General features: G+C 42.0%; 5 protein-coding genes across 5 annotated transcripts in view; 1 reads left to right on the top strand and 4 right to left on the bottom strand.

Moving 5' to 3' along the window:
- LOC110984303 (adhesion G protein-coupled receptor L3-like) overlaps positions 1-25742 on the top strand; it is a 105111-nt gene that overhangs the window by 35569 nt on the left and 43800 nt on the right. The gene's annotated exons all lie outside the window — the stretch shown is intronic.
- On the bottom strand, positions 1306-3836 carry LOC147797588 (uncharacterized). Its single transcript, XM_087142860.1, has 2 exons — positions 3307-3836; positions 1306-2913 (listed from the first exon to the last, which is right to left on the bottom strand). The coding sequence occupies exons 1-2, from the start codon at positions 3316-3318 to the stop codon at positions 2107-2109; spliced, it is 819 nt and encodes a 272-aa protein (XP_086998986.1). The 5' UTR covers positions 3319-3836; the 3' UTR covers positions 1306-2106.
- LOC110984307 (uncharacterized) lies at positions 8082-9465 on the bottom strand. Its single transcript, XM_022244341.2, has 2 exons — positions 9355-9465; positions 8082-8967 (listed from the first exon to the last, which is right to left on the bottom strand). Exon 2 carries the CDS (start codon positions 8802-8804, stop codon positions 8322-8324), a length of 483 nt encoding a protein of 160 aa, XP_022100033.2. The 5' UTR covers positions 8805-8967; positions 9355-9465; the 3' UTR covers positions 8082-8321.
- Positions 9478-12020, bottom strand: LOC110984306 (uncharacterized). The gene is made up of 2 exons (XM_022244340.2): positions 11407-12020; positions 9478-11061 (listed from the first exon to the last, which is right to left on the bottom strand). The coding sequence occupies exons 1-2, from the start codon at positions 11416-11418 to the stop codon at positions 10309-10311; spliced, it is 765 nt and encodes a 254-aa protein (XP_022100032.2). The 5' UTR covers positions 11419-12020; the 3' UTR covers positions 9478-10308.
- On the bottom strand, positions 13596-16073 carry LOC110984305 (uncharacterized). The gene is made up of 2 exons (XM_022244339.2): positions 15415-16073; positions 13596-14959 (listed from the first exon to the last, which is right to left on the bottom strand). The coding sequence occupies exons 1-2, from the start codon at positions 15424-15426 to the stop codon at positions 14144-14146; spliced, it is 828 nt and encodes a 275-aa protein (XP_022100031.1). The 5' UTR covers positions 15427-16073; the 3' UTR covers positions 13596-14143.

Genomic DNA, 25742 nt, shown 5'->3' with positions numbered 1-25742 from the left:
ACATGTCGCTCCTCGTAATTTTTTACAAGCAATGAAAGAAATACTGGATCTTAGAAAATGTTCAGCACTACAATGAAGCATGGGACGCAGGTTTTGAGGGGCAGCTGAACACTGTCAAGTAGGAACATTTTTTGCAAAGGAGCATGGTGTAGCACAAATTTAATTTTGTCGTTGTTTTGGTGCTATATACGCCTAGAGCGACTGGAAACAGGCTTGGCATCATGGTCATCATTAGTATCTCATAATTTTGCTTTTATAGTTTACAATTGTTGTTTACCTCTGAGTGTCTGCCTAAGTAATGATGGATGGTGGTCTTGGTTTTATGCAGTAAACGAATACCGATACCTAGAATAGATCTCAGTAACTTTTTGTTGGATTTTGGTGTCAAAACCCGAACGCTGTACACAAAGCCAACTAGCTGAGAGCTAGACGCGATGAGCAACAAATCATTCCAAAACTGTAACATTGAAGAAGCTGGCTCAAATTGCCCGGGGAGTTGCGATTCTGGGTTAGTTTCTTGTTCCTTGCGATGCAACGTAATCGATTCAACATGTTTTAACCATGTCGCGGCCTTGATCCCATAAGGAAGTTAGACACATGCAAAATACCCAACTTTACCAAACGTTGTTCTCATCACGAGATATGCACTGGAGGGGTTGACCTATGGCCCTCAACCGACTGAATACAAAGATGCACTTGAATGCGTGCGGAGGAAAACACAGACAGGATCTGGAGAACACTTTGATGCAAGAACTGACGTTCATCGGTGTCCAATAAACAAACTGCATGGGGCCAAGCCACAATATGGAAACCAGGGCATGAGGAAGAATTCAATTATGCAGAGATTCATTTACGCCCTAATACCGCAAGTATTTCCTATAGTCAAGAGAGAACTCACAGCAGTTTTCTAGACCAATTTTCCAACTCTGTAAAGACATTTGCCACAAAAAGGAGTGTTGAGCATCGTTGTACTGATGGAAGGATAGTGATTCTGATTGCCACACTGTAAACCACAAGTGCAAATATTTCTTATTTTAATTATTAAACTTCCTTCGCCTTTTGGACTTGAATACTGGCATTCCGCAATTTGGCCCTGTTGATAAAAGGCTGTAAATCTAACCATGGAGAAAGGATACAGGAGTTCGAGGTGTCCGGGCTATAACATCCTGCCAATTATAGTTTTGTGAATGCCCGGTATGTCCATGGCCAGAGCGCAATGCGCACTTGCTATGCACCATCTATTTCACAACCCAGAAATCCCCTTAGTACCCTATGATCGCCACTGCAATTTCTCGCTGGTAATCCGCATCCTTAAAACTTTGTGTACTGAATTAGGAACTTGAAGATCTATGTCTTCGTTGGTGCTTGGTATACGATCTCAAAACATCAGATGAAATGCTTGCGCAGTTGCTTGTGTTAGGTCGTGTGCCCTAAATGTTCATGAGCAATTATTGACCACCTTAAGTGCTTTCTTCTGAGGGTATTTTCAGAATAAATAGGCAAGTTGTTTATAAAATTTACTGCTCTATTTGAATCATATTTATTACGTCATATATGCAAAAGTGTAATGCATGACATCTCATAATCCCTCCTTGGAATAGCAAATTTCGTTCGTTAATAATTTCCGGGTTTTGCAATTTTAATTGCATCATTCTACCGTGTGTGTTTTTGTTATGATGTACGACTACCAAGTCTTTGGAAAGGTATTTTCAGAGAAATGTGAGTTCGAATTTTGTCATTGCATTGTATACATTTTGACAGTAAACCTTTGGGAAATTTCACATAAATCGTCAAAACTTTCATCAGAAAAACAAAATTCTTACTGATTGTTTTCTTTTCTCCTTGTGGGTTGTGACTTTACAAAATAGTATGGAAGTAAATGGATAATGGTTGGACTGTGAAGCACATGAATCCCAAATCTATATATCCAAACCGTCAACTTGTCGCTCTATTAACCTGTTTAATTGCATTAATAACAAAGTGTCTTAAAAATTTGTGGATATATTTGTAGACTACAAAAGTGTTGGAAAAAGCTCTGTCACTTTAAAATCCATTCCCTTCCATTGCGTCCACTGGTGACGTGTACCTGGGTTCGCTATGGGCTCGTTACATGGCTTGGATCAGAAATCCAGAAAAACAGGAATATTGACAGCAGTGGATTTTCCCTCCGCTAGCACTCCGATTCACAAGGCGAACCGTGTCCCCGCTAGCTAGTACGAGGACGGCTGAATTACTGGACTGGTGATGGTAGCCTGAATGGTTGTCGCATACATAAAGTATATTTGAATCGTTTTTTCTCAAGACTACATTCAGCGTCGGTCCGGAGTTCCAGCTTAAAAGATTCAGGCTGAAAAAATAAACACCGGTAACGGAGCAGGTGAATACTCCAGTGCCAGAATCGTACGCATCTCCGATGTTCGCTTCGACAGTGTTAAAGATGATAATATCACCAGAATTACCCGTGAAATGGCTGCCCAATCGTGCGCTGAAAGCGACGACAGAGGGCGGTGCCGGGTAGACACTGCTCACTTCTCCGGGCTCACCCTTTCCTCCCTTCTCCCCCTTCTCGCCGTTGGGACCGGTTGGTCCCAGCTTCCCTGGCTGGCCAATGAGTCCTTGAATCCCTTGATATCCCTGGTCCCCCTTCTGACCCTGATCACCAGTGTTGCCCTTGGGTCCAGAGAGACCCACGCCGGGCTCACCTCTCTGGCCTATTAACCCCGGCTGGCCATTTTGGCCTGGAACGCCTGGAATTCCCGGCTGGCCGGCTGCTCCTGCTGGACCCTGGAAACAAGCGCCGCAGCACGATCCTTTGGACATGTCGGTATGGCTGGGTTGTGCAATGCAGGGATGATGGATGGAGTGCAATAGCAGATGCACAGACACGAGTAGAACGATAAATCGCACTTTTACCTGCGAGTTTTCAAGCGGGAAATAGATATTCGAGTTAAATTTAATTCCTATATTGCAGAATGCACGAATGGGTCATTTTGGGAATTTTCAGTTACTTGTGTTATGAAGAACTTCTACAGTTGCACATAATGTTACATTAAGACTCAGAATATACATTTTTCTTTAGTCGGGAATAATCTATAGTAGACTGGCAAACGTAATCACTCAAAATGTTTGCGCATCAAGCTCAATTTGAACACATGCATTACGCTATGGGGCCAGAAACAACGATGTGTTGGCACTTAACTGTCATCGGTAGGTGTACTTGTTTTACCGGGAGTAAAGGTTTTGATTTTTAGACGAATATTGTGCTTTTTGTTTTGTGCAAATATATAACTCTTTGTCCAAACTTACCTGGAATGTCATTTTGACATCACGTCTGCGCTTACAATTTTCAGACCCCTTGCAAAACGACGGATGTTTGACTGAAGGCGATCACGCACAGCAAATGAATGAAACAATCTGATCTTGGACATAGAGCAACTGGTTTTCATGGAACCGACTGAATTGTACGCCTAAATCCTAGGACTTAAAAATTCAAAGACCCAGTCACCGAAAAATGATGCATCAAGTATAGGTGACCAATCACAGGGTTGAAATGGTACCAACGATGCAAATTATATTGAACGTCAGAACTGTCGACCAATGAATTCACAACTTAATGACATCACTTATCACATTTGCTACAGGGATTCCCATTGCACCCAAACAATTTGTTTTGTAATCACGTTTGCACCAAGGTACACCCTATTCGTTAATCTTAGCCAATCGGAAGGTTTGAGCAAGAATCATGTGACTTGTCATTTCTGGTAATTCTTTACAGGCCATGAAAGAAAACTGAGCTTTAAAAAGTGTTTGGCAAATACACCTGATCCAGCTACCCACCGCTACTTAAAGTGACGCCAGTGCAGCAACATAGCCACGCAATAAACTGTGGTGCTAATATATTATCGTATGGTGTAATACAGTAGTCAAACTTATAAGTGAGCCTTATAATTAGCCTTATAAGTTTGCCTACTGTATTGCATCATACGATAATATAAGCATCACAGTTTTTGCAGGCTATTTCACTGCACAGGCGTCAATTATAAGTAGCGTGGATAGTCGGATCGGGTGGCATAATGAAATATGGGTCACAAGTTTAGTCAGGTACAGCGTAGTCGAGCGCAATTAAGTGGGAATATATTTTAAACAGGATCACAGTATAGAGTGAATTCAAACCAGTAACTTACTTTGGTTTACGTGGAACGACTGGAAACGCGCTTGGCAGATGGTCATCAAATTTTTTCTCAACATGGTTCAGTGCACAGTTTTTTGTTAATGCTCTCATCGTCATGCCTAAATAAAATCGGGTGGTGGCTTTAGTTTTATGCAGTAAACGTATAACATGAAGAGTCCTATGAATAATCGCTTGTTGGTGTTGTTTGGAAATTAAATGCAAACCCAAAACACTTGTATATGGAGCAAGCAAGACAAGAACTAGCCATTTTAATCACCGAATCACTTCAAGGATATACCATGCAGGAAGTCAGCTTAAATGGCCAAGGGAGTTGCCATTCACGATTTGGTTTGAGTTCTTACATCAAACTGGTTATTTATGTAGTAGCAAGAAATCAACTCAGCACAGTTTCGAGATAGAGTACAGTGTCGTGTTCTTGATGCCCACACCTGACTTAATTAACATACAATTAAAAACTGTACCGAAACTGCTTCCATTAGGACATATATGACTGTGTATGCAGTGGCAGGGGTGTGACCTTCACGTGACTCTATGGGCTAATTGAAATCGGGTGGAGGCTACGCCAAGATCTTGAAGACGGGGTATGCCAAAGACTTCGATGCTACAGTTTATTGCTATCCGGTGTATAAACTGTGAGGGGCTCAGCTAAAATAGGGCACCAAGAGCGTGAGAAAGAATTTCAATTAAGCAGAAATTTTCGTAAGATCGATACCACCAGTACTATGAAGTCAAGAGGGAGGTAAAACACATATTTCTTCTCCCCTTTGGGTGTTTCTTCTGAAATTACATTAAACGATCAGAAAAGCATTCCCAATAAATTTGCCAAATCACAGTGTGTTATACTAACACATAGCCTTTAACTGTGGCTGTGTGTTTTCAAGAATACCGATATACTGATATCGCTGGAATTATTACATCAATCATCAGAACTTAAATCAGAAATAACAAACATGCCTTTTTGTACCTTTAGGTTGTAGCTGTACAAAGCAGCATGGAAGTGATGCCAAGTGGTTGAACTGTGCATCACGCAAAACATACACTGGACGCAATGAGTGTTCTGCCGTCTTGTCATTTTAATTTAACGCTTTGATTACATACAGTCATTTACAAAAGTTCAGGACCACCCATAGAAAATGCATTAACCTGAAGGAAAACCAAACTTAAACCAATCAATCATGGCAACTGATTTTTATTTTCAATGTGTAACCTTGGTACCTTGGTTGAACATTTTTGACCACATTTCCATGATTTGACATGTTAACAGTCTAATACTCAGTGTGCCCTCCCTTGTTTCTGATTGTTTAGACTGGCTTTTTTTACCCATGCTGCCTTGCAGACAGAATGTCATACAAGACCTGCCTTCGCAAAAAAAATCATTCAAATGTGTATATAGCACTACACTAATGTTATGCACCACTGTAAAATAGTGTTAAGTAATCATTCAGTGAGACAGTGTGATGCATGCCCAGTGACAGAAATACCAATAAAATTCAAGGTGGTCTTAAACTTTTGCAAATGACTGTAGAGCAATAGTCTGAACTTGGAAGAAAGCAAACAGTGTTAATGGAGCCAACTGAACGATATGACTAAACCCTCGGTTTTGAAAAGTCAAAAGCCGGTCACCTAAAACAATGTTCCAAGGTATAGATGAACAATGACAGTGTTGGGCGACGGAATCTGCTATACAAATTGTTGAAGTGTTGAGTGTCGAAATCACATCTGAATGACACCCCTTTGTACATTTAACTTATTCTCACTTCACCCTACATTGACGGTTTGTTTTGATATTTTAATCGCGTTGACATCAGATACACCCTCTTTGTTAATCTCAGCCAACTGGAGGGTTTGAGCAAGAATTGTGTGACTTGTCTCTTCCTGGATTTTAGAAAATCACTACAATTAAGCATTGGACGCAGGTTTTGAGGGGCAGCTGAACACTGTCAAGTGGGAACATATTTTGCAAAGGAGTATGGTATAGCACAAATTTAATTCTATCGTTGTTTCGGTGCAACATACGCCAAGAGCGTATGGAAATAGGCTTGGCATAATGGTCACCATTAGTTTCTCATAATTTTGCTTTTATAGTTTACAATTGTTGTTTACCTCTGAGTGTCTGCCTAAGTAATGATGGATGGTGGTCTTGGTTTTATGCAGTAAACGAATACCGATACCTAGAATAGATCTCAGTAACTTTTTGTTGGATTTTGGTGTCAAAACCCGAACGCTGTACACAAAGCCAACTAGCTGAGAGCTAGACGCGATGAGCAACAAATCATTCCAAAACTGTAACATTGAAGAAGCTGGCTCAAATTGCCCGGGGAGTTGCGATTCTGGGTTAGTTTCTTATTCCTTGTGATGCAACGTAATTGATTCAACATGTTTTAACCATGTCGCGGCCTTGATTCCATAAGGAAGTTAGACACAGGCAAGATACCCAACTTTACCAAAAGTTATTCTCATCACGAGATATGCACTGGAGAGGTTGGCCTATGACCCTCAAGCGACTGAATCCAAAGATGCACTCGAATTCGTGCGGAGGAAAAAACACAGACAGGATCTGGAGAACACTTTGATGCAAGAACTGGCGTTCATCGGTGTCCAATAAACAAACTGCATGGGGCCAAGCCACAATATGGAAACCAGGGCATGAGAAAGAATTCAATTATGCAGAAATTCATTTAAACTCTAATACTGCAAGTACTTCCTATAGTCAAGAGGGAACTCAAACAGTTTCTTAGACCAATTTTCCAAATCTCTAAAGATATTTGCCACAAAAAAGAAGGGTTTGGCATCGGTATACTGATGGAAGGATAGTGATTCTGATTGCCACACTGTAAACCACGTGCGCAAATATTTCTCCATTTTAATTATTAAACTTCTTTCGCTTTTTGGACTTAAATACTGGAATTCCGCTATTTGGCTCTGTTAATAAAAGGCTGTAAATCTAACCATGGAGGAAGGACACAGGAGTTCGAGCTACCGGGGCTATAACAACCTGCCAATTATCGTTTTGTGAATGTCCGGTATGTCCATGACCAGAGCGCAATGCGCGCTTGCTATGCCCCCTATGATCGTTGCCGCAATTTTCTCGCTGGTAATCTGCATCCTTAAAACTTCGTGCACTGAATTAGGAACTTGAAGATCCATGTCTTCGTTGGTGCTTGATATACGATCTGACAACATCAAATGATATGCTTGCGCAGTTGCTTGTGTTAGGTCGTATGCCTAAATGTTCATGAGCAATTATTGACCACCTCAAGTGCTTTCTTTTGAGGGTATTTTCGGAATAAATCGGCAAGTTGCTCATAAGATTTCGTGCTTTAATTGAATCATATTTATTACGTATTTTATATAAAAATCTATTGTTTAAGATCTAATAATCACTCGTTGGAATAGCGCATTTCGTTCGTTAATAATTGTCGAGGTTTTGCCATATGAATCGAATTATTCTACCGTGTGTGTTTTTGTTTTACGTACGACTCCCTAGTCTTTGGAAAAGTATTTTCAGAGAAATGTGAGTTCGAATTTTGTCATTGCATTGTATACATTTTGACAGTTAACCTTTGGGAAATTTCACATAAATCGTCAAAACTTTCTTTAAAAAAATTCTTACTGATTGTTTTCTTTTCTCCTAGTGGGTTGTAACTTTACAAAATAGTATGAAAATAAATTAAAAATGGTTGGACTGTGAAGCACATGAATCCCAAATCTATACATCCAAACCGTCAACTTGTCGCTCAATTAACCTTTTTAATTGCATTGATTACAAAGTGTCTGAAATTTGTGGATATGTTTGTAGACTACAAAAGTGTTGGAAAGAGCTCTGTCACTTTAAAATCCATTCCCTTCCATTGCGTCCACTGATGACGTGCACCTCGGTTCGCCCTGGGTTTGTTACATGGCTTGGATCAGAAATCCAAAATTAGAGGAATATTGGCTGCAGTGGATTTTCCCTCCACTAGCACTCCGATTCACAAGATGAACCGTGTCCCCGCTGGCTAGTACGAGGACAGCTGAATTACTGGACTGGTGATGGTAGCCTGATGGTTGTCATATACATAAAGTATATTTGAACCGTTTCTTCTCAAGACTACGTTCAGCGTCGGTCCAGTGTTCCAGCTCAAAAGATTCAGGCTGAAAAAATAAACACCCGCCAGGGAGCAAGTGAATCCTCCAGTACTAGAGTCGTACGCGTCTCCGATGTTCGCTTGGATATTGTCAAAGATGTCAAATCACCAGAACTACCTGTGAAATGACTGTTGCTCAATTGAGCGCTGAAAGCGACGACAGAGGGCGGTGTCGGGGTGACATTAGGCGATTCTCCAGGCCCGCCCTTTCCTCCCTTCTCGCCGTTGGGACCAGGTGGCCCCAGCTTCCCTGGCTGGCCAGGGAGTTCTTCAACCGCCGGCTCTCCCTGCTCCCCTTCCTGACCGTGATCGCCAGTATCTCCCTTGAATTTAGGGAGACCCAAGCCGGGCTTACTTCTCTGGCCTATTGACCCCGGCTGGCCATTTGGGCCTGGAACGCCTGGAATTCCCGGCTGGCCGGCTGCCCCCGCTGGACCCTGGAAGCAAGGGCTGCAGCACGAATCTTTGGAAGATGGTGGTGTCATCTCGGAGTCGCTGTGTTGTGCAAAGCAAGGATGGCAGACGGCCCGCAACAGCAGATGTATGGATAGGATTAGAGCCGTAAATCTCACTCCCACCTGTGTGTTACATTACGAATACCACACTCTACGAAGCCGTTGCAAGTGGGAAAGAAAGTGTGAACCTCGGCTAGAATGAGAAAGCGGAAAAACTGAATATTTGAGGAGACTGTAATGGAGACAGTTTTGAGAGTTTTACTTTTAGATTTAGAATTTACATCGGTCTGATCAAGATTCACTTTTTTGTAATGGGAACAATAATGGTCTTTGCCAATCACTCCGATCTTTTTTTCTGCGGGGGGGGGGGGTAAACGTTGACCTCATAACCAAACGAAGATGAGGGCGCGTCAGCAGCTGTTCCGCTATTTTTAAAGTATCCTCCTTTTTAAGCTTTTCAACAAGCAAAGCTCATCTAAACACAGCATCAGTTTATCTCAATTCCTTTGCTTTTACTTTGAATGTCAAATTGTCTTGTGTTATTCTGAAATGTAATGCTAATTATTCTCTCAAAACTTACCTGGAAAATTATTTTGGCGTCAAAACTGCGGTTACAACTTTCAGACCTCCAGCAGGAAGTGCATGTAGCCTCAAGTGACGAATGTTCTGAATAGCAATCACACACAGCAAAGCACCAAAGGGATCGATCTCTGTGTCGGCCTTGTTTTAATGGAACTTTTAACCTCAAAAACTGGTCACGGATACAGATCACTTATAGCAGCTGACCAATGAGAATATCTGGATGCAACGTCAGCCATGCAAAACAGTGGAATGTCATATCAACCAATAAAATCCCAACTATTATGCTATCCCTTCCAACGCCTTTTTAAACTCTAACTGCTTGACTCTCTTGACAGTGACTTTTTGAAAATCAGCTTTACAGAGTGATACACCTGCCGGTTTCAGATCGGCCAATCACGTCGCTTATCGACTGTGATATAAGTTTTTTTCATTACTTTTTATTAAGTCCTGCTTAGATGAGATTTCTCTCCGGCTCTGAGGTCTGATGCCCAAAAACATGAATTTCAAAATAATCTTTAGTAACGAAAATAATTACAAGACCAGTCGCAAGTACAGATCGGTTGACAGTCCGATATCAATTTCCAAATTTAAATTTGCTTTACTTACTGTTTCTCTAATCAGAACCTTTCATCTGAAAAGCATTATTGTTGATTATTTTTCTGTATAGGTTGTTACTATACAAAACAGTATGGAAGTAAAAGAAATATGGTTGGACTTTGAAGCACGTGAGTCCCAAATTTAAATTTCCAACCTGTCATCGTTACGCTTTGAGTTTGTGATTGCAGTCCCACACTAGAAAAGCATTTTGAAAAGGTATTTAACTTTCACTTCCACTATCCATTCCCTTCCATTGCTTCTACTAATCACGTGTACCTGGGCTTGCTATGGGTTTTTACATGGCTTGGATCAGAAATCCAGAAAAGGAAGAATATGGGCAGCAGTGGATTTTCCCTCAGCTAGCACTCCGATGCACAAGACGAACTGTGTCCCCGCTGGCTAGTACGAGGACGGCTGAATTACTGGACTGGTGATGGAAGCCTGGATGGTTGTCATAAACGTAAAGAATATCTGCACTGTTCTTTCTCAAAACTGCATCCAGCGTCGGCCCTCTGTGATAGCTCAAAAAGGTCACGCTGAAAAAATAAACACCCTCAACGGAGCAGGTGAATACTCCAGTAGCAGAATCGTACGCGTCTCCGATGTTCACTTCGATATTGTCAAAGATGATAATATCTCCAAGATTACCTATGAAATGACTGCTGCCCAGTTGAGCCATGAGAGCAACGACAGAGGGCGGTGTTAGGGTGACGTAGGTCGACTCTCCGGGCTCACCCTTTACCCCCTTCTCGCCACTGGGACCGGTAGGGCCCTGCATCCCTGGCTGGCCAATGAGTCCTTCAACTCCCGGCTCTCCCTGGTCCCCCTTCTGACCGCGATCGCCAGTGTCTCCCTTGGGTCCATGAAGACCAACGCCTGGCTCACCTTTCTGGCCTCTTGACCCCGGCTGGCCATTTTGGCCTGGAATGCCTGGAATTCCCGGCTGGCCGGCTGCTCCCGCTGGACCCTGGAAGCAAGGGTTGCAGCACGAATCTTTGGAAGGTGGTGGTGTCATCTCGGCGTCGCTGTGTTGTGCAAAGCAAGGATGGTAGGCAGCCCGCAACAGCAGATGTATGGACAAGATTAGCGCGGTAAATCTCACTCCCACCTGTTTGTTACAATATGAATACCACATTTTACTAAATGGTTCACGTAAGAAAGAGAGAAAATTGAATTTTGCAAAAGATTGGAATGGGGCAGTATTAGAGAGTTTACACAAATGTACTTGTAAATATACCATTGACTCTGTCCAAATAAAATCCTGCATCTTGCTATGGAAAATATATATGGGACACTTGTTCCGCTCTTTTCTGCACATGTTCCTTTTTAAGTATACCAACGAACAAAGCTCTCTTACACAGGTTTATATCAACCCTTTTGCTTTATTGAATGTAAAACTGTCTTGGGTTAGTCAGAGATGTATTCCTGCTAATTTTCCCAAACTAAAGCTTACCTGAAATACCATTTTGGTTTCTTTTTCCAGACTTCTAGCAGGAACGCAGTTAGTCTCAATCGACGAATGCTCCGAACGCAATCACGCAGAGCAAAGCACCAAAGGATTCAATCTGCGTGGGGATCTTGTTTTAATGGAACCAACTAAATTGCTAGACCAAATCCCTGGGCTTATAAACCCGAAAACTTTCACCGATTCTGATTGCGAGGTGCACCTGACCAATGAAAAGATCTTAAGCGGCATCAGACTGGCAAAGCATTTAGAATGTCATAACTATCGACCAATAAAATCCAAACTATTATGGTATCCGTTCTAACGCCTTACTTAAAATAACTCTTTATTGACTTTCTTGACAGTGACTCTTTTGTAATCAGCTTTACAGAGTGATACACCCACTGGTTTTGGACCGGCCAATCAGAAAAACAAATCACGTGGAGTATCAATTATTGTGGTACATTAAGTTACCATTTAGTGCACTGTGATTGTACGGCAAAAGAATACATCAAACGGCGGAACACACAATGATGCAGAAGAGCAAATAAGTTCAAACATCGCAGGACTGGAGCTGAAGGTGGTATGCACTTCCCTGCTTCAGATCAGCCAATTCCCGATTTTTTTTTAAAATCTGAGTCAAGGGGTTTTCATTACTGCCTATCAAGTCCCCCTCTGATGAGATTTTCTCTCGAGCTCTGAAGTCCCACGCCAAAAAAATAACACAAACTTCAAAATAATTTTTAGCAACCTAATTACAAAGCAAGGCACAACTACAGATTGGTGGTCAATTAGATACCAATATCGTCTCTAAATAAAAGTTGAAAACAGGGATGGTTTCTTTTTAAGTGTTAATTTTCTAAACGGGGACTTTATACACTCCTCATATCGATGCAATAACATGGTACTCTCTTGCATACGACCTTTTTCGGTGTCTTTATTCACAATCTCTTGTAAAGGGGTATCTTTTTTGAAATAGCATATTTTTAACATTGTAACACCATACTAGTAGTCGATAACTTTCGCCTTATTTGTTGCGTCTCTTATTTTCAAAATCTATGGCTTACGGGGCCAGTGACTTATCTGTGAGTTGTTTCAGACAGTTTGGGGGGGGGCTCGAAACCATGTGACACTGTCACTGGTGTTCCTAGACAAGCAGCCAATAGCATCGGGTTTAAGATTCGTGCATTTTTCTGATCTTATGAAATTCCCTGGCATTATGGTCATGTATCACAATACCGGTTAAAGATGTATGCCTCAATTTTTTTTCTTATTTTTTTGGCCTTTTCCCTCCAACGAAATCCACTGAAATATATGAACCTAATACAGTACATATGAACTGAAGGTACAGTTGGCTCCTCAAATCGATACCAAAAGAAGCAGCCCAAGGTAAATAGGACTGTTGAAATGTAATCCAGATTATGAAAATCATCTGAATGTCACCACACTAATCTTATCTTGTAATCGATTCATTTTTTACGAAATGAAGCTAAGTCTTACGGTGATGTGTATACTTGACTAATCTTTTTACAACATTTGGCTCTTAATGACATGGGAGTTTGTGGCCAAACAACCTCAGACATCAAGTAATCTGATTGTTCTACCAACTGCCACGCATCGCCTGATCGAACTTCCGTGACTTCTCCTAACTTTCCCCGCCTTTCTCTTGAGAGGGGTGTTAATCGTGGGATCGCCCCGGCAGTGGGAGGGGGAGGGCATATCCATCTTCATATGTTTGGGCACAAAACACTACGACCTATGTTAAAACACGCAATACCTACTCCCCTCTGAAATACTCTTTCCCCCTTTTGAAAATGTATCAGGCCACTGTCTGGGATAATTGCCAATGTGTCTGGAAGCTTGTGGTCGGTGCCAGCACTGTAAACAGATAGATGTTGACCTGGATAAGCTCTTGTGATTGACAGGGCCCACCCTGGGTCGGGAGAGGCTGGCCACGTGGAGTTATTTCCACTGTCCAAGCCCAGCTGTTGTGTTATAATTGCCTTGGTGTCAAGGTGTTTCAAGCAAGTACAGTGGGAATTTCACGTGTATTCTTAGTATCGTGGATGTTTTTCATTATTGTTGAATTCAATTTCCCGTGCATTTTTAGTATCGCCGATGTTTTCAGTATTGTTGAATTCAGCGCCCCCCTGCAGACCACGCCCCCAAAGGACACTTCCTGCACACACCAACTGATCTATTTTGAAAGAAACAAAACAAGACATTTAATCATGGGCTCTTTTCTACAACTCGATCTGAGAGAGTTTGGTCACAGTGTGCTGATTTGTGTCATAAATTTCCGTAGGTACCACCTCCGGGGTTTGGTTTAATTAATTAATTAATTGAATGGGAGTGATAATACTCATTCTTAATTTTTCCTCATGAGGTTAACTTTAATGTTCCTGGAAACCTTTTGGAGACACACCAGACAAAGAATCACAGTGTCTAAATGAAAAGGGCAGGCTTATGGGGAACAATGCCACAAGTAACTGTCCCGTCCACCAATATTATAACCCATGGATTTCTGCCCAACATAATAGGGCCCTCAAACGAAGTGTTAATAGCTGCAATATGTAAATAAACGCCATTAATGTCACTGTAATTCCAGGCATAACAAAATGCATCCACATGTACAATGTTGGGATAAGTCGTATTAAGGTCTTCAGCCTCATTTTAGCTCCTCTTACTGCTTTTCCCTCACACCACGTCTATAGACTGAAGTGTACCTGGACTCGCTGTCGGTCGGTTACATCGATTGGATCAGGAACCCCGAGAAGGAAGAAAACGCACTTTTATGGATGCTCTGTCCCCTTCCACTCCGATTCACAACGCGAATGGTGTCCCCGCTGGTCAGGAGGAGAACCGCCGAATTACTGGATTGGTGAAAGTAGCCTGCATGATTGTCGTGAACATAAAAGATGCTTTCACTGTTCATGTCCAGACTAGCACTCGGCCGAGGTCCTGATGGAAGGCCCGTGACGGTCACGCTGAAGAAATAAACACCTGCCACGGAGCAGGTGAACACTCCTGTTTGGGAATTGTACGCATCTCCTATGTTTGTTTGGAGGTTGTCAAAGATGATAATATCACCAAAATTACCAGTGAAATGATTGCTCAAACGAGCGCTGAAAGCGATGACGGAGGGTGGTATCGGGGTGACGTAGGTCGATTCTCCAGGCTCACCCTTTCCACCCTTCTCCCCCTTCTCGCCGTTGGGACCGGTAGGTCCCAGCTTCCCTGGCTGGCCAATGAGTCCTTCAACCCCCGGCTCTCCTTGCTGCCCCTTCTGACCGCGATCACCGGTGTCTCCCTTGGGTCCAGGGAGACCCAAGCCGGGCTCACCTCTCTGGCCTATTGACCCCGGCTGACCATTTTGGCCTGGAACGCCTGGAATTCCAGGCTGGCCGGCTGCTCCTGCTGGACCCTGGAAGCAAGCGCCACAGCACGAGCCTTTGGAAAATGGTGGTATCTCAGCATCGCTAGATTGTGCAATGCAGGGGTGGTAGACAGCCCGCAACAGAAGGTGCACAGACATGAGTAGAGCAATTAATCTCACACCCACCTGTGCGATTCAAGAATATTACAATATTTACCACATCATGGCATAAGCAAGAAAATGAGACCTGAGCTTAATTCCGTGTAAAAAAAAGGAAAAATGATAAATATGCATATTGTGAAATTTGCCGATAAGCGGATGACGGTGAAAACAGGTGTATTTCATAGTTCTAACACCAAGCTCCGAATTTATATCAAAACAGGTGGACTGACCCCGATTTTTGTATGGCAAAGCATAAAGTCTTGTGCCTTGCTAACATTATTACTCGATATGTTAATGCATAATTTTTATCAACCTGAAATCATATAGTGCACTTAGAGCTTAGAACGACACGCCAGTCTGTAACTCTCGGTGGCATTGCCTTTTCACGACATACATTTGTTTATATCACAACCTTTGCTGTTATGAATTCAACGGTGTCCTATATTTTTGCTCTATTTTGCTTGTTTTTTTAAGCTTACCTGAAATATCATTTCGACGTCACAACTGCTTTCACGGCACAGTTTTCACATGTATTCTCAAACGACGACTGGTCTGAACACGTACAAGCGGAGTAAACGCATAAAACGATCGGATCTCGGACTAATGGAAGCCGGTTTGAACGGAACCACACTGAATTGCCCGTCTGATCCTTTGGCCTATAACAACAAAATCCTGGTCAACGTTAATGATGACTCGAGTACAACTGACCAATAAAAATATGGAGAAATGGCAACAGCCAATGAAGTCTCGACTAAATGACATCACTTCCACGCCATTATTTCATACTCACTGATAATTCCTGAACAATGGCAGTTCGCTTTGTAATGACATTTCCAAAGGGATACGCCCTCTTTGTTAATCTTAGCCAATCGCTAGCTGTCAAGAATAATCATGTAGATTTTAATTTGTTGTTCGTTTAATAGCCGTTGGCTAATGAAAAAAAATGGCTCTCAACCGAACAAAAGAGTAGCCACAAGTTTAGAGTGGATATTGAACGCATGAAAGATTGTATGGAAAGGAGGAGGGTGAAGCGTAATTTCATTCTAAATTATGTTTTAAACTTTTTGACTAGAGACATGCACACAAAATTTGGCCATCATCATTCTTCTATTTTACTGTTTGTTTATAATTGATGTCATTCTCTTAGCGTCTGACTGACTAAGGCCGTGTCCGAAACGGGCTCCCAGAGCTACGGCTAGGTCTATTGTCTAGGCGTCTCCACGCATTTCCGATGGAAGGAAGACCTAGACCTAGCTCTAGACAAGAGATTCGGACGCAGCCTAATATTGCCTGACTAAAGTGCTCGGCCTTGGTTTCATTTAGCACATGAATACATTTTCAACAGATTGGCGTGAGAAATTTTTGTGATAAGGGTTTTGGAGCTACGTGTTGATAAAAAAGCATGGGCAGAGATGGGTGGGGAATCTATCTCCCATTTTTTGAGGGGGAGGGAATCATCCTATCAACCCCCCCCCCCACTTTTCAAGACACTGACATTATGCACACCCGTAGCCTGCACCACTGACTCCACACTTGGTATCGTCACAATCTCACCTGAGATGGAGGCCATTCTGAGCTTTCAGAAATCACCCCTCATATGTGACAAAAAATCTCTCCCCCGCCCTTCGATATAAAGACCGGCAAGTTGAGAGTTATCGACGATCGGCTCCCAATCTTTCTAAGAATGTACCACACAAGAAGTTAGCCTAAATTGCCAAGAGAGTTGCCATTATTGGCCTGGTTCATATTCTTACACCAAACTGTTTATTTATGCAATGCCAGGAAATCAGGCCCCCACGTTTTCGACACAGAAAATATCGACCAATTTCGTTGTGTCCTTGATCCGGGTAACCCACTTTAACATAAGTTTAAAACTGTACCAAAAACTACATGTTTTTGTTAAAGAGAGATATAAACTGTCAGGGGTATGACTTTTATGTGAAACTGATGAGATTGAATTCATGTGGAGAAAAACACGGAAATAAAAAAGTATCCAAAAATGTTTTCATCGGGAAAAAATGAGGAAATACGGGCTACGACCTTTACGTGACTAGACGAAACAGACGTAAGCTTACTTGAATTCGTGTGGAGAAAGATCAGACAAAATATAGCGGGAACTTCGGTGCAAGAGGGTTCACCAGGTGTACAATGGCGCAATTAGCTAAACTAAGTAGCTAAACTGTCTGTAGTTGAGTCCAAGTACCATCAGAATACCGAGAATCAACTTTCCAACAAGCAATGTTAGTGTCAACAAAGGAGCATTAACTTCGGTTATGCTTTTATCAGGGGCACTAATTCTGAATTTCTATACTTCAGATTTACATTCATAAAATCCGTCTTTTCGGTTTTTTTTTCATCCTCAAGCATTCCCAGACTTTGCAAAATCGGACAGCTGTGTTCCCAGAGGTGGTGACAAGCCAATTTTTGCGAGTCCAAGTCAAGTCACATGTCAAAAACTGATAAATCAAGTCACGAGTCGCAATTTTGTCTGAGTCAGTCAAAGTCTTAAGTCAAGTGACTTGATTCTACAACTGTCTATTCCTGTGCTGTATATATCTGACAAATAATGCCGTTCACAACTACTGAGCCTCTTTGTACAATATGTTCAAAGACATTTCAGTCCTACTGGTCTCATCAAAATAGATACATCTTGACAGCTGATACTTGGGCGGGAGGGGGTGTATTACAGGAATCGTCCAAACTTCCATCGGAGCCAACAAGGTTGATTGTAGCTTTTCCCTCTGGGTTATAACGGTACAAAAAAAAAAGCACTGTAGTAATGCAAAGTGTAACGTGGCCCCGTAAATGCTGGACTTCCTTTTCTTTGTACGGATTTGACTGCCACGAGCAATGACTGGCAAAGCCGTTACTGGAACAACGTTGTGCGCATCTACCCTCTGCAGGAAATATTCTATTCTACTATATCATATTCTAATATTCTAGCTGGGAGTAAGTCAAATTCTAGTTTGTAGTTTAAAGATATTTCTTGCCTCCATGCAAAGGTTGTGCCTTAAATAAGCGCACTTTCCATTTAAAACCATAGGAAATATTACTACTTGAAAAGAAAAGCATTACAATTTCAATGACCGCCTGAAATTAAGCCAAAAGAAAGTACACTTCTTTCCTGCATCAGTGAAAGTGTGATGAATATACCCATCAAAGAGGTATATTTGTTCAGAAGTAAGTGCTTTGTGAGTTCAGGGCTTTCAGAAGATCATTTACAAAACATGCAAAGCCCCAGTAACGGGGGACATTGAGACGCTTGCTGGAGACAAACATGTCGGGCCCTTCTACCAGTTCTTAGCATGCGCGCGTTGTTATGAGAGGCGTTATTATCATTGATCTCCATTGTATAGACTGGATGGGACATCGCGCATTGTTTGTGCCCAAAACGCGGGGCCAAACAATGGCGGCGCTTCAGGAGGATAATGTGCATTTCTGGTCAGCATAACCTTTTTCTCATAGGATGATGGATAAGCCCTCGGCCTCCCTCCCGAAAAGAAGCCAAAATTAACAGAAAATGCAAGAATATCATTTCCAGAAATAGCTGACCATTTTGTTATTTACTAACCCACTCGAAAGCGCCAATGTTAACCTGTTTTTGTGCGTGTTTGTTTTAAAAAACTTTTACACCTATTGTCTACGGTCTCGCTTTAGCACTATTTTCACTTTGGGTCTGTTCAATCATGATTTGTTCAGTGTGTAAAACTTTGAGAATTCCCCCAGGACATGCAATAGGTTTTTGTCAGTAAATATGATGTGTTTTTCTGTCTGGTTTCGATGAGCCAACACTGAAAAAAACATTAATAAAATGATTTTAATTTTACAATCTCAGGAAAACTTGTACTTCATAAAATTCATTCATACATTTAGTAACTTTAATTGAAAAGCGACATGCGGCATACGGAAGTGTGAGAATCTTTTCTGTGAGCACAAAGTGAGCGTAGCTTTAAATGAGCGACCAAACTAGCTTAAAAGTTGAGTTCATAACCTGACTTAAAAATTTACATTTAACAACTACTTTTCTCAGTCATTTTTAACTGAGAACAAATAATTATTTTGTTATGTAGACAAAGTTTCTTTCGTTGCGTTGACTTTGAATTCCCTTTAAACTTAATTCGAAAGAAACGTCAGCACTCTGCTTCTCACTTTGGTTTCATCTCTGCCACTAAGAATTCTGTCTCTCATATCACATCTTCTGTCACATGATTTGGGTTCAGTGCGTCTTTAGATCCGATAAACACAATTCATGGCTGTCTTGGAGATTTTCCTGGTGAAATCTGGGGAAAATAAACGACAATTTAGTCATTCACTTTTTCCAATAAGTAACATTTCAGACGGTCCAAACTTCGAGATAGTGAAGTTTCATATAAAAAGCCTGATAGGCTAGATAGACTGTCATAAATCTTTTACTAGGCCTATCTAGGCTTAAAGTTAAGCATTATAAAGTACAACTTGAGAAACTTTCTGAAACTAAAAAAGTGCGACTCATATTTCCTTCTGTTCCTTTGTCCAAACTTGACGTTGATCTCCGGTAATTCATTGTTGCATACACGTCAACCATTATTGTTTCCAAATTTATCCATTCCAGGTGCAGAATTCAGTTTTTCTTCGAAATATGACGACTGAAGCACAAAAACTTAACCGGTTTGGAAAAACTCCATTTGAAAGTACACGCAACGAAATTGGCAGCGCTTGTTAGTTACCCTCCTGAAAATACGCACACGCGGGACGCGTTTTGGACGCAATGTCCTATTCAGTCTATATAATGGAGATCATTGATTATTATCAATAGGGTGCGTTAGATTAGCTTCCCTGAACACACCAGTGTTACACGCAAGGGAAGCCTCGAAATGAGGGTAATCGAACGCTGCAGTGTACACGCCAAGGCATTCTGGGAAAAAGTCAAGTCCCCGCCACGTTCCATCATGTACGTCCATGCACGAACAGTCCATCCGTGACGTCATTACACTCGGGCAGCTTCCAGAGACCTGCTCGCCAGCCAGGGTAGTAGTGGCTGACACCAGGGCAGGCACGAGGATCACGTGATGGCTAAACGAACGCTCTCGTGTAAGTTTGACTTACACGTGTAATCTAATCGAACGCAGCCAATGGTATGCCCACAGAGTTCTAGGTACGTGCAACACCTTGAATAAGGACTGATATGTCTGCTGCCATCAACGTCAACGTCTCCCATTGTTTAGGTGCACAACTAAAATATATCAATCTCAACCAACGTTTGTGGTTGAAGCCAAAAATACATTACAATATTGTAGCGGAACAGTTCATTTGTACGGTAAGATCTATTGAAGTTTATGTATAACTGGTACGTGGGCTCAGGCTGATAGTGCTGCGCATGAATTGCGTAGGAATTGGTACCTGGCGTGGGTATTTAAGCGCATGGCTCGCACGCTCTCGGGGTATTCTGTCGCTGCGCTCTGTTTGGTCGAAAACTTGTGTGCGCTGCGTCTTGCTTGTCTTCTATTCCTAATAGATATATCTCTATTAATAGAGATGTTTCTATTGTATACGTCCTGTTTTAATAGAGATATCTCTATTATGTTTCTGGTTCCGCACACTGAGTCAACAGAAAGGTCATTGTAGCGTAACGCACAAAGTTTCCCTGAGCCAGAGGTTTGTTACAGTTTTCTAATGTAATCAACCACGGCAGTACAAGTGCACAAACGGAGAGGGCGACCTGCTGACCACAGAAGTGGTAACTTAATAGAGATTCCTATTAAGAATAGAGATATCTCTATTCCGATTAAATGTTAACTTTGCACGCCATGCCTGCACACGATGTGGAAGCGATCAATTCTCCAAGTGTTCTTTACGTGGCTTGAATGAGAAATCCACAGAAAGATGAATCAGGCCCTTCAGTGATACTCTCTCCATTTCCACTCCGATTCACAAGGCGAATCGTGTCCCCGTTGGTCAGTGTGAGGATCACCGAATTTGTTGACTGGTGATTCCTGCCCATCCCCCTTCTGACCGTGATCGCCGGTGTCTCCCTTGGGTCCAGGGAGACCCAAGCCGGGCTCACCTCTCTGGCCTATGGATCCCGGCTGGCCATTTTGGCCTGGAACACCCGGAGTTACCGGCTGGCCCGCTTCTCCTGCTGGACCCTGGAAGCAAGCGCCATAGCGCGAGCCTTCGGAAGTCGGTGGTGGTATGTCAGGTGGCAGGGGTATCTCGCTGCCACTTATGTGCGCAATACAGGGATGGTAGACAGCCCACAAACAGCTGCAGATGCATGGACATGAGTAGAGCAATAAATCTCACTCCCTGTGGGTTACAAATGAGGACTAACATCTATCATATATTCATGTGAGAACTAAACACGTTGCCCGAGCTAACTTACTAAAAATGTAGAAAGCATCAATAGCGACAGGAAAGTTAAACATGAACAATATCGACAGTATCAGAGGAAATTTAATTCAGGTCTCAGAATTTACCTCTGTGCACTTGTGACAACTCCGTCATTCTTAAGGCAAAATACGGGGTGCCTCTCAGTCACTCGACAGGTTAGCACATCGAAAATGTTTACCTAACAGATATCATAGAGTATACCAGTTTCAAACAACGACGTGTCAGCAACAAACACACAGTCTCAGGCGTCACTGCTTTAAAGCCTCTCTGTGAACAAAGTGCAGTTTGAAATGTTCACTGTGTTTTCATCTGAAATCCTTAGCTTTTTATGACTTAACGTATAGCGTCTTGTCCTCTTTCGCCATTCTGCTATATTTCTAATTGCAAAGTTTACCTGGAGTGCCATTTGGACGTCAGAACTGCGCCCATGACTTTTCGACTTCTGCAGTGCAGGCCTCAAAACGACAAATATTTTGACTGAACGCGATCACTCAACCTAAACATATCAAACTGATCAGATCTTGCAGATTTAAATGGCTCAACCGACTTGTAAAGCTGAAACCCCAGGCTTATAACCCAAATATAGGGTCATCGAAGACAATTCCACAAGTGCAGCTGACCAATTGCATTTTTAGTAAATGTTATCATCCGTGAAAATAATATCTTGTAAAACTATCATAACTATCAACCAATGAAATCACTATCATATGACATCATTGAAGTTTTTGTACTAAACATTTAAAAGTGCCACACCCCCATTCCACCGGAAAATCAATTACACACAGCTGTTCATGTAGGTGTTATGCAGTGCATATTTTCTCTCAGGCACTAGGTATACGTTCTAAAGTTAAATAAATAAAAAATAAATCACCTTGGTAAGCTTTAAGCAAAGTCTAAAGTATGCCTGTTTGATGCGGGTTACAGAGCTTTAATGTACTATAGTGGATGGTCGTGACTAATGTCTTAGCTACATGCACTTACGTAAGACTGCATAGAGCCAGCACGGTGGGCTGTTTCACACGTGAACTTGTGATATTAGGAATTTAGATACAGTAAAGTCGCTTTACATAGGTGTTTTTTCACAAAATTCTAAGATATGCATGTAATAGGCCTGAGCGTTTGAAGGAAGTATCTTGCTGTAACCTATACATGATGCACACGGCGCTTCAAAATTCATATATCGTTCCAAATGCCATTGCCTTCTCCGGGGTTCACCTCTGTCGTGACCATGGGCGCTATTGACCTTTATTATGTTGCCGACAATTTTGTCTTGTTCCATGAAGAACCATCAATAGTAACAAAACTTGAGAAAAAGGAACAGAGCATTTTCCCTTCCAGCCTCAGGTTACACTACTTTGAATGGTAGAAAGCAAGATGGCTGTTCCACGATAGAGATCTGCGCCGTTTTCCAATACTCAACTTCGTCTCCGTCTCAGGCCACGTCCCCGAAACCAATTCCCGATTGTGGGCCTGAAGCGTTTAAATTCAATTGGATTAACTGTACTTTTTGGCTCTCTTGCATCTCATTTGATGTTTTGTAACACTAAGACTAATTACTGCGCTTACAGCTTCAAAGTCAGGTAGTAAAAAAAACAGTTGAAGCGTGAGACGGAGCCGAAATTGAGTATTGGAAAATGGCCCTGTACAGGGATTGCACTTCCCGTTTTTCAGTGGTTCCTTGCCATGTTAAAGGAACCATTACCGAGTACCAGCTGCACAGGAGTCTTTTGATACTGGGTTACTTGTTTTGTAGACAAAACGTAAATATGTATGCATCAGTTTCATTTAGGTAGTGGTTTTCCAATCAATTCTCTTCGGGAGATTCCAACTTGGCAAAATTGGAGACTCCAAACGAAGCTTAAAGGCAGTGATTTAGAGGGTTAGCATCCCCATGGACTCCCTATCACCAAGTCAACAACACGTTCCCCTAGGGGAGATTCGTTTCTGGCAAATATCTTTGATGACAAGGATCAGTTGAGGCACTACCAAGAAATTGAGGCAAACACATTTTCTACAATGAGAACAGCGTCCACGACTCTAATTTACCTAAATGATTGAGCAGGCACTAGTTCAATTGACTTCATTGACCCGACTATGACTTGAACATATGCTGAAGACTCCCAGCCTTTGAAATGCCACCGACAAAATCAGGGCAGAAATTGGCTAAAACCCTCTCTTGATGGAATTGATTGAAACAGGTGTGCAGTCGTTTTATATTTTGCTCAGAATGGAGTCTCTGCCCCAAAATAACATCAACCAGGTGTACAATCTATTCCTTGATTGGCATCACAGTAACAGCACCCTCAGTTGGCAATAAAAGCATACAAAGTATTAACAGTTCACTGAAGGAGGATTTCAATACACTCACAGCTCCAAATGTGTGTGATTGCTTTTATAGACTTAAGTGGCACCAATAGCGTATACGAGAAAGAAATGGTAGAAAGTTTAGGATCCTTTTCTGTTGAAATTGAAAAGAATCGAGGCCACAGGGAGCTCATTAAGACGAGAAACAATATTTCGAGCTTCGAAAAAAAAATTCAGTGGACCAGAACTTGGAGATTGGAAATACATATATAAACAGCCGTACGCTATTTCCGATCCAAAAGGGAAAATGTGAGACTCATTAAGGGGCTCTGCCGAGTGTTTGTCATTGCCCTGGAAGGTATAGTGCATTATGGACTCTGTAAACCTGTCTTGTCAAGCAGTTCTGTTACAGGTCTGTGGAATTTTATCGAATTGACTTTTGAAACATGATATTACTGTGTACTGCACTGCATCTTGACATGAAAACATGCAGAAACTGGCAACTATGAAAGAAGCCTATCAAACTTTATTCGTGTTGTACTTTCGATCATCGTCTGGGCTTAGGCCTGGTCCAGTTTGGATTTTGGTCGTGATCTGATAGTAATAAACGAACACCCTCAAGTCTGCACTGTTTCAAGACCCCCAAATTCTCCAAGCTCTGGCCACAAGTTCAGTGGCTATAGGCAGTTACACGAGGAATGAATCACTCCGAAATCTGTGCCCCAAGAAGAAACAAAACTGAGTGACTTTTTTTTCTACTTGGCTATTTGCAAACGGCCACAAAAGCATATGCATTGTAGTTATTGGAACAGGCGCTGGCTTCCAGAACAGTGTCACCGTAATTATCTATTCACGTTTTCTGATTAATTATGGCAAAGAAACTCCCCGACACCTTACTCAATGTCGTTATGGAAATATGCGTAGTCTATTAAAGTTTGCTTATATAATTATGACCCCGTCCAGACTGGACTATTCGTCATTGAGTAACTATGTACGTGAGGGCGCTGGTAGGTAGCCGCATCAAGGGTACTATTTCTGTTAATAATCTGTCATTCCGCCCTATAAGTGGAAAATGCTACTTGGAGAACTTGTTTCTTCTGGAAAACTCAAAATTAGTTTCATAACACTGACATTTTTTGTGAAATTACTGTATTAAGAGCGATTCGAATCATTCTTAATTTTATTTCGGCAAAAATTGTGACGCAAAGTGACTGGTGAGGCTGATCGAAACTGACACAGCATTTTGCAACAGTGAAACTTGGACCTCAAGCGCGTTTTTGGAGTTTTCAATGGGATATGGCCAAGTACAGGTCCATGAACAGGAAAGTAACAGGTACAGGAAAGTAATTGCTGGACCCCTTTACTTTACTCATGTTTGTATATGGGAACAATAACTGATCGGATTCTGTGTCACAGCACCAAGGACAAGAAAATGACCAAACGTTGGTGACACGGAAGCTGGAAGAAAAAGAGGGAATCTATCGGGTGAAACAGGTATGGAGAGGCACACACTGCATGGAGAACAAAGGCAAGCAAGAAGAGGGTGGATGAGGGGGCAGAGGTCGACAATATGAGGACTACAAGTGACAGCAGAGGCAAGGGTGGAGTTTTTGGGGAAGATAGGACGGAAAATTGTAATTCGTACAAGGGGGGTTTACTACATGTTCGTGTCACCGTTGATGGAGTCTTAAATCTCTTTTTGTGGTCCTTTACTGCAAACGCAAAATACAATTCTAACATGGGTTATGTTTTAGAGGTCTTCCAACCTGTAGACGTGGGCCACTTCATATAGCAATGAGCGGGGGGTGGGTGGAAATGTGATCCCCTCAATCCCCTCGGGATAGCACTTGGGCGGGAATGCATTCTCGTATCGATGAGCTTTTACACAGAAATATAACACATTATCTGAAGAAGCTGATAATAAAACGATACTTTTCTCGCGTAAAAAGAACAGGCGAAAACGGTTTGCCTTGAACTTGAGTTGACGAAGTATGCAAGATTTGTTAAAAATACGAACATGTGATGCAGACGAGTAGAATATCAAACAATACTGCTTTTAATTTTTGCTAGCAGTGCTGCCTCGCAGACAAATCTAAAATCTAGGACATTAACACCGATGATTTTTCCAGAAGAT

Source organism: Acanthaster planci, linkage group LG10 (assembly GCF_054643075.1).
Source record: "Acanthaster planci isolate LZ-2023a linkage group LG10, COTS_SCS, whole genome shotgun sequence".
Classification (NCBI taxonomy): Eukaryota; Metazoa; Echinodermata; class Asteroidea; order Valvatida; family Acanthasteridae; genus Acanthaster; species Acanthaster planci.
The sequence above is the reverse complement of the archived record's forward strand: the minus strand, read 5'-3'. Positions and strand labels throughout refer to the sequence as shown.

Coding starts and splice junctions, on each gene's coding strand:
- LOC110984307 (XM_022244341.2), bottom strand. CDS start 8,804: ATGACACCACCATCTTCCAAAGATTCGTGCTGCAGCCCTTGCTTCCAG.